Genomic DNA, 14,482 nt, shown 5'->3' on the forward strand with positions numbered 1-14,482 from the left:
CGGAGCGTTGGCGTCTTGGAGAGATGCCTCTCTGCAAATTTTCCCTAGATAAGACACCTTCGCTGATCATATAAAGAGCCTACCGACATTACTGCTATGCAAGAGCTTGCCCCCTTTTCCCCCAACGCCTCGCTTGCTATGACGTATTAAAGACAGCAATTACCTGTCCGAATCATGGGAAGAAATCCCTCAAGTTCAAAATCCTGTGTGTTTTCTTCCCCATGCTGCATCGATCTCTGACGTGCTGTTACCGCTCAAGCAGTCCTCTTCACAACGAACACCCCGACCTCGATTCCCTCTCTAACCGCGTCGCACTCCGCATATGGCCTCTCTTTCACTCCGTCACACACTTCGCGAACCAAATCCGAGGCCGTCACGTCCTCGATATCACCGGAGAAATTCATTTTATGCGGCAACATGAGCCCCTTGTTGAAGTAGGTATTGACCACCTTTGCAATCCTCTCGCTCTCCTGATGTATCCACCACTGCGTCCACTCTTTCCGCTCCAGCGGCACTATCTGCGTATTCGAGTGCATTATCTTGTATCTGGGCTTGGGGCGATTTGGAGCGGTAATGCCGCGCTCGAGCTGGCGGAGGAGTGCGGAGAGTTTACGTAGCATCTTTTCGTAGGGGAGCATTTGGTGCACAGCCGCAGCTTTGCCAATGCCACACGCAAAGTCGGCAGAGAGATTGTAGAGGCCGACCATGTTGCGTAATAAGGGATCGAGAAGCGCACCAAGGTATCGGGAAGAGAACGTGGTGGCTCCTTGGAGTGTTGGGTAGACGAAGACGAGCATGCCTCCTCTAGGCGAAAGCTCAACGAGTCGGTCGACGAGGACTGATGGGGCATCCATAGCGAAAAGGTGGAGATATTCCTCGGTAGACGAAGGTGGGATGAAGCGTTCAAGCAGGGAGACACTGATGCTGGAAGGCGCCACAACGGGGTGTGGAGAGGAGGGGACGGAGGTATTGAGGGCGTGGTGGTGATCCATTGCAACGACCGCTTTGGGGAAGACATTCATACTGAAATAGTCGGCTCCCGACGCTCCGATATTGGGTGTTGTAACGGGGCTGTTGGGAATGTGGTTCATGTTGAATTTTACGGGCACTGCGTAGGTTATATCGATGTAAAGTCCGCCAGGATCCGCGCTATCTTGGATGGCGGCTTCGATGACCTGGAAGGTAGTTGCAACGGGTCCAATCATTTCTGTGGTTTGCACTGGCACCTTGATATCACCAATGAAAACAGGCGGCTTATTCTCGTCTTTAGGCTTCATCATGATGTTCGTGAGAGGGCAAGGTTGCGTATGGCAGAGCGTATACACGACATAGTTTGTAGCAGCGACATCGATGTTGGCAACTACGGTGGTCAGCGAGAAGCATTCAATGCTTTGCAACGATTTCGTGAAGCTCACCAAGCGCGTCAGTAGCCTCCTTGAGCCAATCGAACTGACCAGGCACAGCATCGCTGTCCTCACTGTCAGACCTCGTAGGGTCTGTCCCATGTTCAGCATTCCCGGCTTGGGCCTCTGAGACTGCTATGGATTGATGGTTCGAGGCAGTAGTAGTCGGAGCTTCAGAAGCAGTAGCTACTTGGCCGAGCGTGGAGGTAAAGTCTGAGCGGTCAGGCGACGGCGTCTTCGGCATGTTGAGTGCTGGGTACGAGGATCTTCTGGAAGCTGATGGAAAGGAAGTAAGTGGTGGAGTTATCATGCAATCTTGGATGATAGTCTCGTCAGGTGGAGTGAGCAGAGCGTCGGGTACGCGTGAAGAGATGCCCAAAGATCTAAAGGATGGAAGTTGGAGGTGCTGCCGACATTTCACCAGGGGTAGGAGCGAATGCATGTTTGTGGTCTCAATAGTAGCGGCGGCGAGATCATTTGGAACAGGGGCGGCGAAGTCACTGATGTGATACTTCTTTTCTCCGGATGCTCTACAGCTTGGAAGATCAGAATCCGAATAACCCCGATAATTCAAGCAGGCCTTGGAAGGGACTCCCTCGATTGAATTGGCCCCATCCTGGTCAGACACGAAAGGCTGTGGCCGAGCCGATGCCTTTGTGGTCATTGCATCCGTTGCATACTACCGTATCGGGGCTGATTGAATGTAGCTGGTGAGGTTGGGTGATCACAGACGAGTACGAATTCGGTTTACCAATGTGGTGTAGCCGAGAGGAAGAAAGCGTTTGTTGTTTGTTGTTGTTGTTGCTGTTGTTGTTTTCTGGAGCCAGAGCGATGTGGATAGGATCTCAGCAAGTAGACCGGGATGGCAAAAGAGGGACTGTCTATTGGAGGGCAGAATGATCAAGTGAATAGGTCATCAGTCATAACGGCGAGAATTCGAATGTAGGTATGTGTAGGGTCGTAGTGCAGGCAGAAGAGAAAGAAAAGAAGAAAGAAAGAATCAGCCGATGGAGATGTTTGGGTGGTACTCGGGGTGCTCGGGGGTCTAGACCGGTCTTTCGCAGAGGGAAAATTTGGGTGAGGCACCAAAGGGCACCAGAGGGGAAAGGGCAGCCGCCGCTATTCTTGGGGCTAGGTACGCGTTTCAGTGCCTAAACGCACCCTAAATCCCACTCCAGCAACGGCTTTTTTCCCGCCGGACCACCCGATCCCCTGCCCTTTTTTCTTTTTTCAAGGAGTCAGGCATGACTTGCAGCTGTCTCCGCTCCGCTGCATTGGCACTCCGGATTGGACGCACCCTTTCTCATTAGAGCTGTCAGCAATATTAATAGATCCTAGGTATCTCCCTGACTATCCAGTACTACTATCTACTTTAGGTTCGCGAGGTGCGGGTCCATTGAGAAAAAGTCAATGTACGGTCAGAAGCCACAGCAAAGTATTCAGTGGGCACGGAATGCAGCGGAGCCAGACCTCCTCAGACTCCAAGGCTTGCATGGAATACACCAAAAAGTGCTCATGCGGGCCCATCGAATTCCCGCTCATTGCAGCAATCACCATCGCCTTCATCGACATCGAGACTTCTCGTTCGCTCGGAGCATGGAGAAAACAGGTTTATTGGAGTGCTTGCATGGATTGATTGGACACAGGCAGTCAAGGACTTGGAGCCTTGGCTTTGCATTGGCTCAATCTGTGGCGACATGGGTCCGGCACCAACCGAGCCTCCGCGCGTCTTAACCCTGCATACCTAGTACATATCTAGCTCTGACCTCTCTACGTCTCGTGAAAGATGCTGAAACGAGTATGTAACGGGCGTACATAAGTTTGCACTTGCGCAATTTCAAGGCTCCCTTGCGACTTCAGTCCTGTTACAGGGGTATCACTGGTAGGGACGTGCGCTGGATGGTCTTGAAACAGTGCACACCCCAGAGTTGAAACGCTCCAAGAAACAGTCATATAATGTTGAAGCTTGTGCTGAGTCCTAATATTAAAGCAGGACTTGTGGACGATGGATTCCGTTTCGCTTGGAGTTAAATACGTTAGGGTATTCTTGAAATAACGACATGCCTTGGCCATGACAACACACCTCAATCAAGAGGCCTCTTTGGGAGTAATGCTGTTGAGATCGCATCCATGATACAAAACGATTCTATAACGCAGCTGCTTGGCATGGCCAGCGCCTGTGGTCAGTCATTTGTCCGCAGTACCAACTCCACGACCTCCCTCGACCTTGTGGCTCTGGGCCTGGGGATCACGAGACAGACAAGCAGTACGAGCAGGAAAGGTTGGTGGAGATATGTAGTAAAGCTCACGCCTGAGCAACTTGATCAAGAAAGATGCGAAATAAATAGACTCTTCTCTTCCCTCAGAACATCTCGTATTCCTTGCACGCAAATCATGCCTCGCCATCATGGGGCTATTCGCATTGAGACGTTGACGTGCACAAGTATTGTAGTAGAAAAGCAGGCGGAAGTATGCAGTAAGACCCATGCTCGAACGACTAGACCGTGAGGTATGGAAAGTAGCGAATCATACTCTCCCATATTCTACACTCCCCTCCCATGACGCATAGATCCGAACAGCCTCACAACGACAGAAAGGGAGGCATGGACGGGGACAACACCTCCAGAAGCGTCGGTCATGAGAGCAGTAGAAGAACTTGTCGTGTCCATCGAGGTGGGACTGCTCTCCCAACAAGGCCGGCTTTGTCACCTCAACACGCAGCAGACGTAGGATTGGATGATCAAATGTAAGATACAATAGAAGCAATCACGATTGACGGCCCTTGAGACTGAATGGGAACCCACTTCGTTCTAGTTGAGTGACTTTTTACTTGGGATCGCTGGGCAGGCCATTCGTGCAGAACCCCCTTTTGTCAACACATGAGACCTCTTCCGCCTCCCTCTTGGAAGGGCTGGTCCCCCAAAGGCGGTATCTGTGTTGAATACCATCCCTCAGACACTTGGGCTTGTTTGCAAGATTGCAAAAGCGCGCTCGACTCAATTCAAGGGTGGTGTACAAGCACACAAGTGAGGTGCGTGGCGCTTTTTGACTTAGTTCGAGCCCTTCCGTTCTAAATAAACATATATTCCCATCATACGAGATATCTTTGCATGTGGACAGGAACATATAGGAGTATCACACCAATAATTCCGGGGGAAATGCTTCTTGATGTGTTTGTTGTTGTGAATCTCAACCCAAGCTACTTACCCAATTGGGCTAGCATCCAAAGCTTTCCTCACCCTTCCATGGCAACCTCATCACACAACCTCACCGTTCAAAAATCGCGGAACTCATAACCTCCGTTCACCGACATCCGCTTACCTGTACCAAAGAGGAAGATTCAAGATGGATCCTTCACCGGAGCCTCCCAAGACTCCTCCAAACAAATTCCCTGACCCCCCAACACCTCGCGAAAAGACACCCCCACCCAGGATTTCTTGCGACATCAACACCCGTGATGCCCAAGGCCCATTCTACTGGGAGTATCGTAACAAAGGTCCGGACTTCGAAGTTCCTCCTTTGAAGGGAGGTGATTTTGAAGAGCGTCCGACTCTGGAGGAGTGGGCGGACAAGCTAGGATACAAGTAAGCTCATGGCGGTCCAAAACCTAGCACTCACTGACATACCACCCAGGTTGCCATCCGGAGAGTCCGTGTTATCTGGGAGGCCTGATCCATCCGAGCTAAAACGCGGAGCTAAGCTTCCACCTTCCATTGAGGAAATTGATCACCTTCTGAAGAAGGGCGACGAACATCCAACGTGAGGTTTTCCACATTGCGAAATCCACCGCTCCACTGACGTATGGCACAGGTCCGTATCTGGAAGTTCTCCCACTTCAGAGCCGAAATCAAAGCCAGGTGCTTTACTCAATTCGGCCGAAGGTCTACAGGAGAAGGCTGACAGCAAAGTTCCAAAGTAAGCTCATGATGAACCCGAACTTCACCGCTCACTGACGTACCCCGCAGGCCGTCATCTGCAAAATCCGATAAACCGAAGGTAGAACCTGGAGCTATGCTTCCACCTCCCCTCAAAGCGCCCGGAGGCCCGCAGAAGAAGGCGGACAAGCAAACTCCCAAGTAAACCCACACCAAGCCTGACCTCCACCACTCACTGACATAACACGCAGGCCTTCACCTGAGAAGTCCAACAAATCGAAGCAAGAGGGAAGAGGAATGTCCCAACGTCTGCTCAAAGGTGCGGCTCGTCTCCAGGAGATGGCGGACATGGCAAATCCTCAGCAAGCCGAGGAAGACCGCGCCAAGGTCTTCATGGACCGTCTACCCCACGTTCAAGCGGCCTCTCGTCGTCTGCAAGGTCAACTCGGGATCCACGGTGATGAGACCTGGCCCCTGCCACCACCGCCAATCGATCATAATCCCTTCCTGGTCGAAATGAACGCAATAAAGATCCGCGCTGCATTGGAGAATTGCAAGGACTTTGCCGTGACCATCGACCGTGAGTCGGACAAAATGGAGTTTCTTGATGTTGTCGCGATGTCTGGTCAGAAGCGCGTGGTGATGCAAACCGGTCAAGCCCCGGAGATCAAGCTTACTTCTTTCGAGGCTGAGAAGAAAGCTAGAGAGACCGAGCAGTCTAATGCCATTGCACGTATGATGGACGAAGGTCGTCAGGAGGAGTTGAAAGAACTTGAAGACGAAGGCATGAGTGGTAAGTCTGGCGAGGCTTTCAACTTCAAGCATTGCTGACCAAACTTCAGAGGTTCCATCAACTCCAAAATCCCTGTTCCATAGCGTTGGTTCTTCCCTGGCGCCTACCGCCCCTCAAACCAGCCAAGGAAGCAATACAGCAGCAAGTGAAGGCGAGGAATCGCTCTCGGCCTCTCAAGGAGACAGCTCAGTGGATACCGCAGAGCGCGAACGGCGCGAGGAGTGGGAAGAACTCACGAGAGACCCTCGTTTCATTGGTATCGGACCATATGGAGAGCCTGAATATGATGGCCCGCCAACGCCGGATCCAGCGAATAGCTCAGACGCCACTGGTGCCACCCCTAATCCGAGCTATGACTCTGAGGGGAACTCGATACCCCATAACACGCCGACGGCCAGCAATGACGACCGAGAGATGCGCACGTCATCATACGTGACTGGAACTGCCAGCGCTGATTCCGAACATGTCCCGGCTGACCTTACTCCTCCCAGCCGAGAGCTTGGGGCTCTCTCCGTCCATGACAGTGAAATAGGAGGGACACAATCCGTGATCGACGAGGCCATAGCTGTCCTCAACGCTCAAGACAAGGGTAAGGGCAGAGAGACAAGCCCTGGTGTTGATGAGACGATGTTGGCCGGTCCTCGGGCTCAAGATAAGGGCAAACGGCAAGAGACAGGCTCAAGCGTTGGAGACAACTCTGCGTACGCTTCTCAGACTCAACAGAAGGACAAAGCCAAGCAGATGATCTCCGGGTCCCGCGACACCGATATAGACGACGGTGAAGAGCGTCACGGCAAGATGAAAGGCTCAAGCGGAAAACAGCTCGACGTTGCAGCGAGCCTTCGTAACCATTCGGTCACATTCCTTGATGAGAGCCAGCCCAAGACTAAGGAGCGTAACCCACCCGTCCCTCAGCCTCAGAGCATGCCCAATACCTTGACGGAAGCGATCTGCAGCCACATGCCACTGGAAGCTAAACCAATCCTTACGCTGACTCTCGAGCGCATCGATCCGCCCATACCATCTCCAACAGATCAACGATGTGTCCTTCTCAAACACTTTGAGGTCGGCCTGGATGGAGTCGAAGGTCTTTGTCAAGGCACCGCAAAGATCCCAGAGAGTCCACTTCAGACTGCCGAACGCGAGAGGCGCGTTGGGAAGCTGGGAACATTCAAGCAAGGGGATGGAGGCTTTTATAGGTCGTTGAGGAGCGCACAGCAAAAAGACCAGCAGTATGGCAAGGGCTACTGGTACTTTTTCGGAGTGAAGTTCAAGCAAAATAGCAGGGAAAGAAAGCTAAGGAGGGGTGGAAAGTGGCTTGTCTTTGGTGCGCCGATCGAAGCTGTCTACCACCTGGACATAAAGAGAAGTCAAGAAAATGTGACTATCCTGCTCGGCGGAGGGGTGGACAAGTCTGGCACCACGATCAAGCCGTTCAAAGCCAACTTCAAACGTACGCACACTCTTTTCAGCAGAGGCGGCCTAGCTCCCATGGACATCTGGCCAGGTGGAGAAGATTGGGACGATGGGGTGTTCAAGGATATCAGGGCGGCAATGGCAAACAATGGACTCCGAGTCGGCTTCCTTTACGGAGACACCCAGACCTTTGCTCCCCTGCCAAAGGGCTTCCCAGCCGCCGGCAAGTTTCAAGCAGAAAAAAAGCGCAAGCAGTCCGGGGCCGAGATGACAGAGGAAGAGATGAAAGCCATGGAGAAGAGCATGAAGCCCAAGCAATTGTCGGCCGAGGACATCGGTACTATTCTTGCGATGAGCGTCATCAACGACCGGACCAAGCAGGACGCAGCCGCGCGTTCAAAGTAACGCAGCAATGGGACACGTACCTTTGCAACTACACCGACCACGTCGAGGTAGCTTCTACAGACATTAGCATTGAGGATCAATAGGCAGACAGCGTGAGAACAGATGCAAAATTCCTCTAACAGACTCGAAAGTAACTGCGGTCATCTCTAGCTTGAAGTGACAATACTACGTGTAGAGCTTAATACATATCACCACCAAGCGTGGAGATGACTATGATTCACGGAGAAAGAGTGCATGAGTGGAGTTTGACGTTCCGCCCCACCAGCCCTACACTATCGAGACAATAGACTTTTCCCCAGGCTCAAGAGAGCTTGGCGCGCTTGACCATTGGCCGTCTCCGGTCCCCTAAGGCGGCGCCCGCCGATGATCCGCCGCCTATAATGGAGACGGTCTTGTTCATCTCATCATAGTATGTAAGTTATTTGATAATGACTCTCCGAATCTCTGTCTGAAATATCTCGTAGAGGCATCCGTTTCCTGTCGGAGAGTAACAACGACATTCGCGGCCGGAGTTCCTTGCTTAGCATGATTCAATCCCTACTGAACGGCCACTAGACCGCCTCCTCTCTACAAAGCATCAAGGATGATATTTACATAGACAGAGTCGGCGACGAAATTTCCCTTGAGGGCGAATGAGAGGGCAAATGTTTTTGAAATAGGTCGACAATATCAGCGATCGTCTTTGATGAGTTATATTTGGGTAAAGGGGGAGACATTGAGAATTAAGGGAAAGAGGACGTGTACCTCCTTTGGCCTCTACATCCTTGGGTAGGTCTTCCGGTGCCGGCACCGTGGTCACGAGGTTCCTTTGCCATTGCCTAGGCGTTTGACTACGTCTGCAGGTGCCTTGATGGTTGAGAATTTCAATGCGTTGACAACGTCATCCGACGATAGTCGCACTGTCATGATCGGAAAAGCTTTCGTCGCCCAGTGATGTGACGGCCGCGAAATTCTTCTTCGATGCCGTTGTCACGACTTGGAGGCCGCTTGCTACTGCAATTGGAATCGCAGAACTGCCTGCAGATGAGCTGCCTCCCAAAATGGTATTGCCTGGCCCGTGGGCTGTACGCCGTTGCAAGGCAAGGGAAGCGCGAGGAAGTCTGACTAGTACAAGCACAATGGCCTGAGCGAAGGATAGCGAGTCAGGAAGGGGCGCGACCGTGATGTCTGGGAGGACGGGGTCGAGCTAGAAGCCTCCTTGTTTCGAGGCGCTTGTACCGAGGCCTATGCAGTGTCTGGTCGAGGCTGTGGTGTTGACTGCAATGGTGCGGGCGTAGATGCTGCGATAGGGGTTCCAACCCCATCACCCGCTGGCCTTTCTGGATCCCGGTGACGCCACCGCCAAATTGGACGACTCGACCTGCTACGGCTGCTCCGACAGTCTGACATAGATGAGACTGAGTTGGAAAGGGGATGAGATGAAGACTGGGTACAGTGAGATACGACTGGAAGATAAGGTCGAAAGTATGGATCTTCCAACTGACTCGAGGGGCAAGGCGTAAGGATCTTCATGTTGCGCCGGCAGGGCATCATAGCGAACAACTGACTGTGATATACTGCCCAGGCCGCATGCTTAAACGTCAAATTTTAGGGGGAATTTGGCTCCAGGAAGCGATGCTGATTGATTAATCATGATGAAAAATAACACCGAGTTTTGACTTTTCAATAGAAAACTACTTGAGTACCTTAGATGACTCGGCTTCAACAAAGGTATACGTAATAGGACGAGAAAGCATTTCGAGTCTGCTTGCATGACATGTTGAAATGTAAGAAGTAAGAGGTAAGATACAAGATATAAGAAGTCAAACGTAACATGTGAGATATGAAGTGGAAGAAGCGGAATGCATAATGCAAGACGATTAATGATACTGATATATCGCGGACGTTACTTAGGGTCCGAATAGGCCGAGATGGCGGTCTGGGAATATGAGGGAGAGGGAACGGGATTTCTCAACACTGATCTTATCCCATTATGCCGTCATGCATGTACACCCCTTAGATCGGGTTAGTGTCCGCGCTAGATCTAGGATCTGTTTTAATACCTTACTTTAGAAATATTTCAAAATACAGCTACTAAAATATGCATTGAAAACAGTCCTGCACACCCTTCACTACTCAAGTAGTCGGATCCCTTCTCTATGAAACTTAGTCAGGACACAGTAACCTCAACATGCAGCAATAATAATCCCTCACACTTTAACAGGTCTCTCGGGATTGGAATTCCCGAGCACTTTCTCACCCAGCCAAAAACATAAACAAAGGAAGCATGATACGCTTAAACATAGACTTCAGCGTCCGCTGGCACGACCATCTCAACGCCTTCACCCATAACACAACATTGTACCTTTCGACGTCGACTTACACAAACATCTGCCCCACATTCACCCAAATACGGCCGTGTTGCCAAATACCGCATAGGACCACATTGTTAAGGACACTCACCGCTCACCGCAACGAAGGATGGACACAACGAAGCCCCACACCAAATACCGAGCCTCCTGCGATGGGTGCTATCTTGCCAAGCTGAAATGCACAAAAGAGAGGCCGGTATGCCCTCGCTGCAAGAAGCTAGGCTTAACATGCACTTATAGTCCATCTCAAAGAACGGGCAAGCGTCGTGCGCCAAAGTCCCAGACGTCATCTTCAGGCTCAACAACGACAACGACAACACCAACAAGCCCGGCACCATCATCCTCAGGAGTCTTGGAATGGCAGCCGGCTGCATCTTCCCAGGCCAGTACCATGGTGCCAACAGAGACTCTGGCACAACCCTTCGAGAAAGCCCTTTTCGCACCAAACAATGACCCCCAACATTTACCAATGGACGCGACAATGTCGAATTGGCCTAGTCCAGCAAACACGTTACATGACTTTGATTCCAACTTCGTCGCTCCCTGGCCCGGATGTCTGCCCAGTTCAGACAAAGATGATCCTCTGTTCGAAACCTCAGACGATTTTGTAGACGACTTCATTAGCATGACTTCACTACCTTCCCACCATCAGTCCTTCAACGCAACGGACGGGGCACTTAGCCACTTTCTCCAGACCTGCAACTGCTTCGACTCCATAACCCAGACCCTGCATAAGATGCACAATCAATCGCGACGGCCCAGCAACCCCAACCTCGAAGCGACGTTGAGCTGCAGCAAAGAAGTGACCGCTCGGGGCGAGGCATTGCTGAATTGCACATGTACCGAGGACAGCACCCTCGTCATGCTCTTCGCGGCCTTGGTGGCAAAATATCTCTCGCTATATGCCGCCCACATCGACCTCACCTCTTCCTCCTGGACATTCCTCGCGGACATCTCCGCCGCCTCCTCTCGCGTCACGATTGGAAGATACACTATGGATGCGGAGGACGGGGAACGGTTGCGGATAGAGATTATACTGATGGAGCTGCAAAAGTTGAATACACTGTTGATGAAGTTTCAAGGCAAGTTCTCGTCGTCGGAAATGGGCTATGAGAGCCATACGTATGAGACTATGGTTGCCTTCTTGAATATGAGACTGAGGGAGGCGATGGACAAGCTGCAGCGACAGAAGCAGAGATACCAACCCCCTTCGTAGCAAAAAGAAGGCCATGTAGTCGGCAAGTCGACGTGAGAGGGGTCTGTAGGCTTGGTGCTGTCGTGGACGCTGCTCCAAAAAACAATACGCCTCTGCTGGCCCTGCGGCAATGATTGTACATTCAGACACTGCCAACCTTTCCATCTCAGAGCAGGTGCTTTCGATGACTCAACTGCAATAAGCTCGCTTTCTTCAAACCTCTTCCAGTGCAGCCTCAATTAGATGAAGGCTCTTTAATGCTGAGAAAAGTTTTCCAGTGTACGACGAGACAACAGGTCAGTTTGACTCGTACGAACCCTGCACTTCGTAATAGGGCTGCACGGATTCCTCGAGACACGGCTCGTTGCACACGTGTTTGGCACGGTACGGTCCGTGAGTTGGAGTTCGGGCTTGTCCAAGGGTTTGAGATGCGGGCGATGAGTTTGCTAGCCTTTGGAGTGTCGAAGGGGGCCCGCTAATAGTTCGGGAATGGGAAGAAGACACTGCACTATTATATGCTTGGTTCGATGCTGAGACCGGTACAGTATTTCTTATACCGAAACAACAGAAATAAGCTGAATCTTACAACCCATGCACTGACTAGCCCTGAGGGACATTGTATCACACCGTTGACCTACATAGCCTATGCGGCCAGCATACCCTCGCCTCAGACATTTCAAGACCCTTCATCGGTGATTCGCAATGCACGAAAGGTACCTGTAAACGACCAGGTTGTGACACTGGTGCGCCCTTGGTCCGACCAGTAGGTCTTTGTACATATGACGTGTGTCATATTAATGAAGCCAGGTCAGGCGAAAATAATCCTGACAGAATGGTTCTGACAGATACCCCGAAGGAAGGCTCCTCTCGGTCCGCAGTGTCAGGCGATGGTCTTGAGGCGAGCTCTAGCAGACAAAGGCCATATATAGCCAACTGAACTCGGGGAAGGTGGCTCCATCACAGCCGAAATTAACCAACAGGGCTGGATTTGTCTCGCCGTCTTATTAATTCGAGGGTACGAGCACTACACACATCACTGACCTAGAGCAGTCATCTTAAATTCATGAGGAGCGTATGCTCCACCTCTCCGCGTCCCTATACCTGGTGGTGGTGGAAGGATGGGATGCCGCTAGGACGAATCTCCCTGTTGCGGCCTCAGCAAATCGTCGTTGGACAATAAATTCTGGTATGACAAAGTGCCAAAAACCTCATGGATACAGTTTGCAACTAGATTGATGGCAAGAGTAGCAGCAGTATCGTAAAAGTCATCTATCTCTAAAGGAACATTCTATCAAGCTATCGATCTATCAACAGGAGACGGGGCATAATTGACCACTACGCCAACAAATTGTGCTCTGACCCTTGCAACCTTTTGTGCAACGTTGCTTTTGCGGTCTCTACCTGCTGATCTAAATCCTCATGCCATATCCAATAGAATCTTTCATCTAATGTTGCTTTGATCTTGCCAAAGTCTTCCCCGGTGCTCTCGCCGCGCATCATGCATATCTCACCATTCTCTCTGCTAGTGTTTACGACCTTCAGCGTCCGAGGCCGTCTAATCGCGTCGTACGCTGCAAAAGCTTCTTGGATATGCTCAGCCTTTTGGACAGTCTCATCTGCAAGGAGGTTGCACATAACGAGCGCGTCTTCGAAAGCCTGCCCACAACCAGCCCCTTGGTGTGGGGTCGAAGCGTGGGCAGCATCGCCGATGAGCGCGAATTTTCCTTTGTAGAAGGTGGAGCATTCGGGGTGGTCAAAGAGGGCCCACTTTAATGGCTTGTCCATCATCGAAACGACTTTTTGCATCACTGGGCCGCAGCCAGCGAAATCGCTCTTCGCTGCCTCTTTACTCGAGGGAACCACCCACTCGTCTTCCTCCCATTTCTCCAAAGATCGACAAGCCACCAGGTTGAGCAAAGTACCCTTTTCGACTGGGTATGTCGTGGTCAAGCAATCTGGTCCCATGTTCACCATGCTGTTTCTGGCGAACTCCTCGCCAAGAACGGCCACTGCCCTTTCCATAGGAACCATTCCTCGATAAGCAAACTCCCCGGCATATTTGGGGGTCGCCTCGGAGGAGTCCTCTCCCAGAAGAATCTGTCTGCATTTTGACTTGATCCCGTCGCCTCCCACCACGGCGTCCGCGTCCGCAGACTCCCCATCAGCGAAAGTCAAAGTATATCTACCACTGTCTCTTGTCGTAAGATCGACCAATCTCTTCCCCATGTGAAAACTTCCTTCAGGCAAGAGAGAAACCAAGTCTTTCGCGAACAGTGTCCGGTGCACACTCTCCTGTCCCGTGTTGGCACAAATCACCGAAGTGACCAACTCTCCATCGGTCAAGCCATTTCGATAATCCATGTATGTCGTCTTCTTACTCTCCCATCCTTGTCCCGATGAGCGTTTCGCGAACGCCTCATAGATATCGGGACTAATCTTCCTCATGGCGTCCATTGAATTTTTCGCAAAAACCAGTCCTGCCCCCGCGTCTGTCCAGCTGCTCGCACCTTCAAACACTTGAGCTGAGATGCCACGCTGCGTCAAGCCTATTGCGAGAGAGAGGCCGCTAAGGCCTCCACCGACCACAGCAATGTTGAACTGCTTTCCAGGGCTGGCCGCCTTGGCGTCGTCCATATTCTCGGAATACTGTCGGATTCCCATTTTGCTGGTACGTTACTCGATGTGCTTAGATCGAAGCTGTTCAAAAGGAGCTGACTATCTAGACAAGAACTCAAATCTAAGGTACTAGTGCAGCTTACTGGTGGATGGTTTTGTGTTCTTCTCCTGTACAGATTGTGTATCGAAGACCCGTCCTTCTCGGACAATCTTGCTGTGGAGTCCATCGGTGAGTGGCTATCTTGTCGGCCTGAGCCTATGTTCACCGCTTTCAATAAACTCTCAGTGTCGGACTTTGTCATTGCTTTGCAGGGATTTTCGGGCTTCGCGCTCGGGTTCGGCACAGCGCGGGCCGAGCATGCGTAAACATGTCCCACACAATCAAACCTGGAGCAATCCAAGACCGCAGCCTTGCGAATTGTTAAGTC

The 14,482-nt window shown here is 51.5% G+C and overlaps 4 protein-coding genes across 4 annotated transcripts; 2 read left to right on the forward strand and 2 right to left on the reverse strand.

The window, feature by feature from the left end:
- Positions 1–254: 254 nt before the first annotated feature.
- Positions 255–1,647, reverse strand: HO133_011053 (uncharacterized protein; the record flags this gene model as incomplete). Its single annotated transcript, XM_037301902.1, has 2 exons — positions 255–1,360; positions 1,416–1,647. 2 exons carry the CDS (start codon positions 1,645–1,647, stop codon positions 255–257), a joined length of 1,338 nt encoding a protein of 445 aa, XP_037153536.1.
- Positions 1,648–4,748: 3,101 nt separating this feature from the next.
- HO133_011054 (uncharacterized protein) lies at positions 4,749–7,892 on the forward strand (the record flags this gene model as incomplete). Its single annotated transcript, XM_037301903.1, has 6 exons — positions 4,749–4,987; positions 5,037–5,162; positions 5,214–5,318; positions 5,369–5,479; positions 5,530–6,071; positions 6,121–7,892. The coding sequence occupies 6 exons, from the start codon at positions 4,749–4,751 to the stop codon at positions 7,890–7,892; spliced, it is 2,895 nt and encodes a 964-aa protein (XP_037153537.1).
- A 2,460-nt stretch (positions 7,893–10,352) lies between these two features.
- On the forward strand, positions 10,353–11,459 carry HO133_011055 (uncharacterized protein; the record flags this gene model as incomplete). Its single annotated transcript, XM_037301904.1, has 1 exon — positions 10,353–11,459. The coding sequence occupies one exon, from the start codon at positions 10,353–10,355 to the stop codon at positions 11,457–11,459; it is 1,107 nt and encodes a 368-aa protein (XP_037153538.1).
- A 1,314-nt stretch (positions 11,460–12,773) lies between these two features.
- Positions 12,774–14,099, reverse strand: HO133_011056 (uncharacterized protein; the record flags this gene model as incomplete). The annotated part of the gene is made up of 1 exon (XM_037301905.1): positions 12,774–14,099. The coding sequence occupies one exon, from the start codon at positions 14,097–14,099 to the stop codon at positions 12,774–12,776; it is 1,326 nt and encodes a 441-aa protein (XP_037153539.1).
- Between the last annotated feature and the right edge of the window lie 383 nt (positions 14,100–14,482).

The sequence above is a fragment of the Letharia lupina genome, assembly GCF_014066315.1.
Source record: "Letharia lupina isolate WasteWater1 chromosome Unknown contig_9, whole genome shotgun sequence".
NCBI classification, from domain to species: Eukaryota; Fungi; Ascomycota; class Lecanoromycetes; order Lecanorales; family Parmeliaceae; genus Letharia; species Letharia lupina.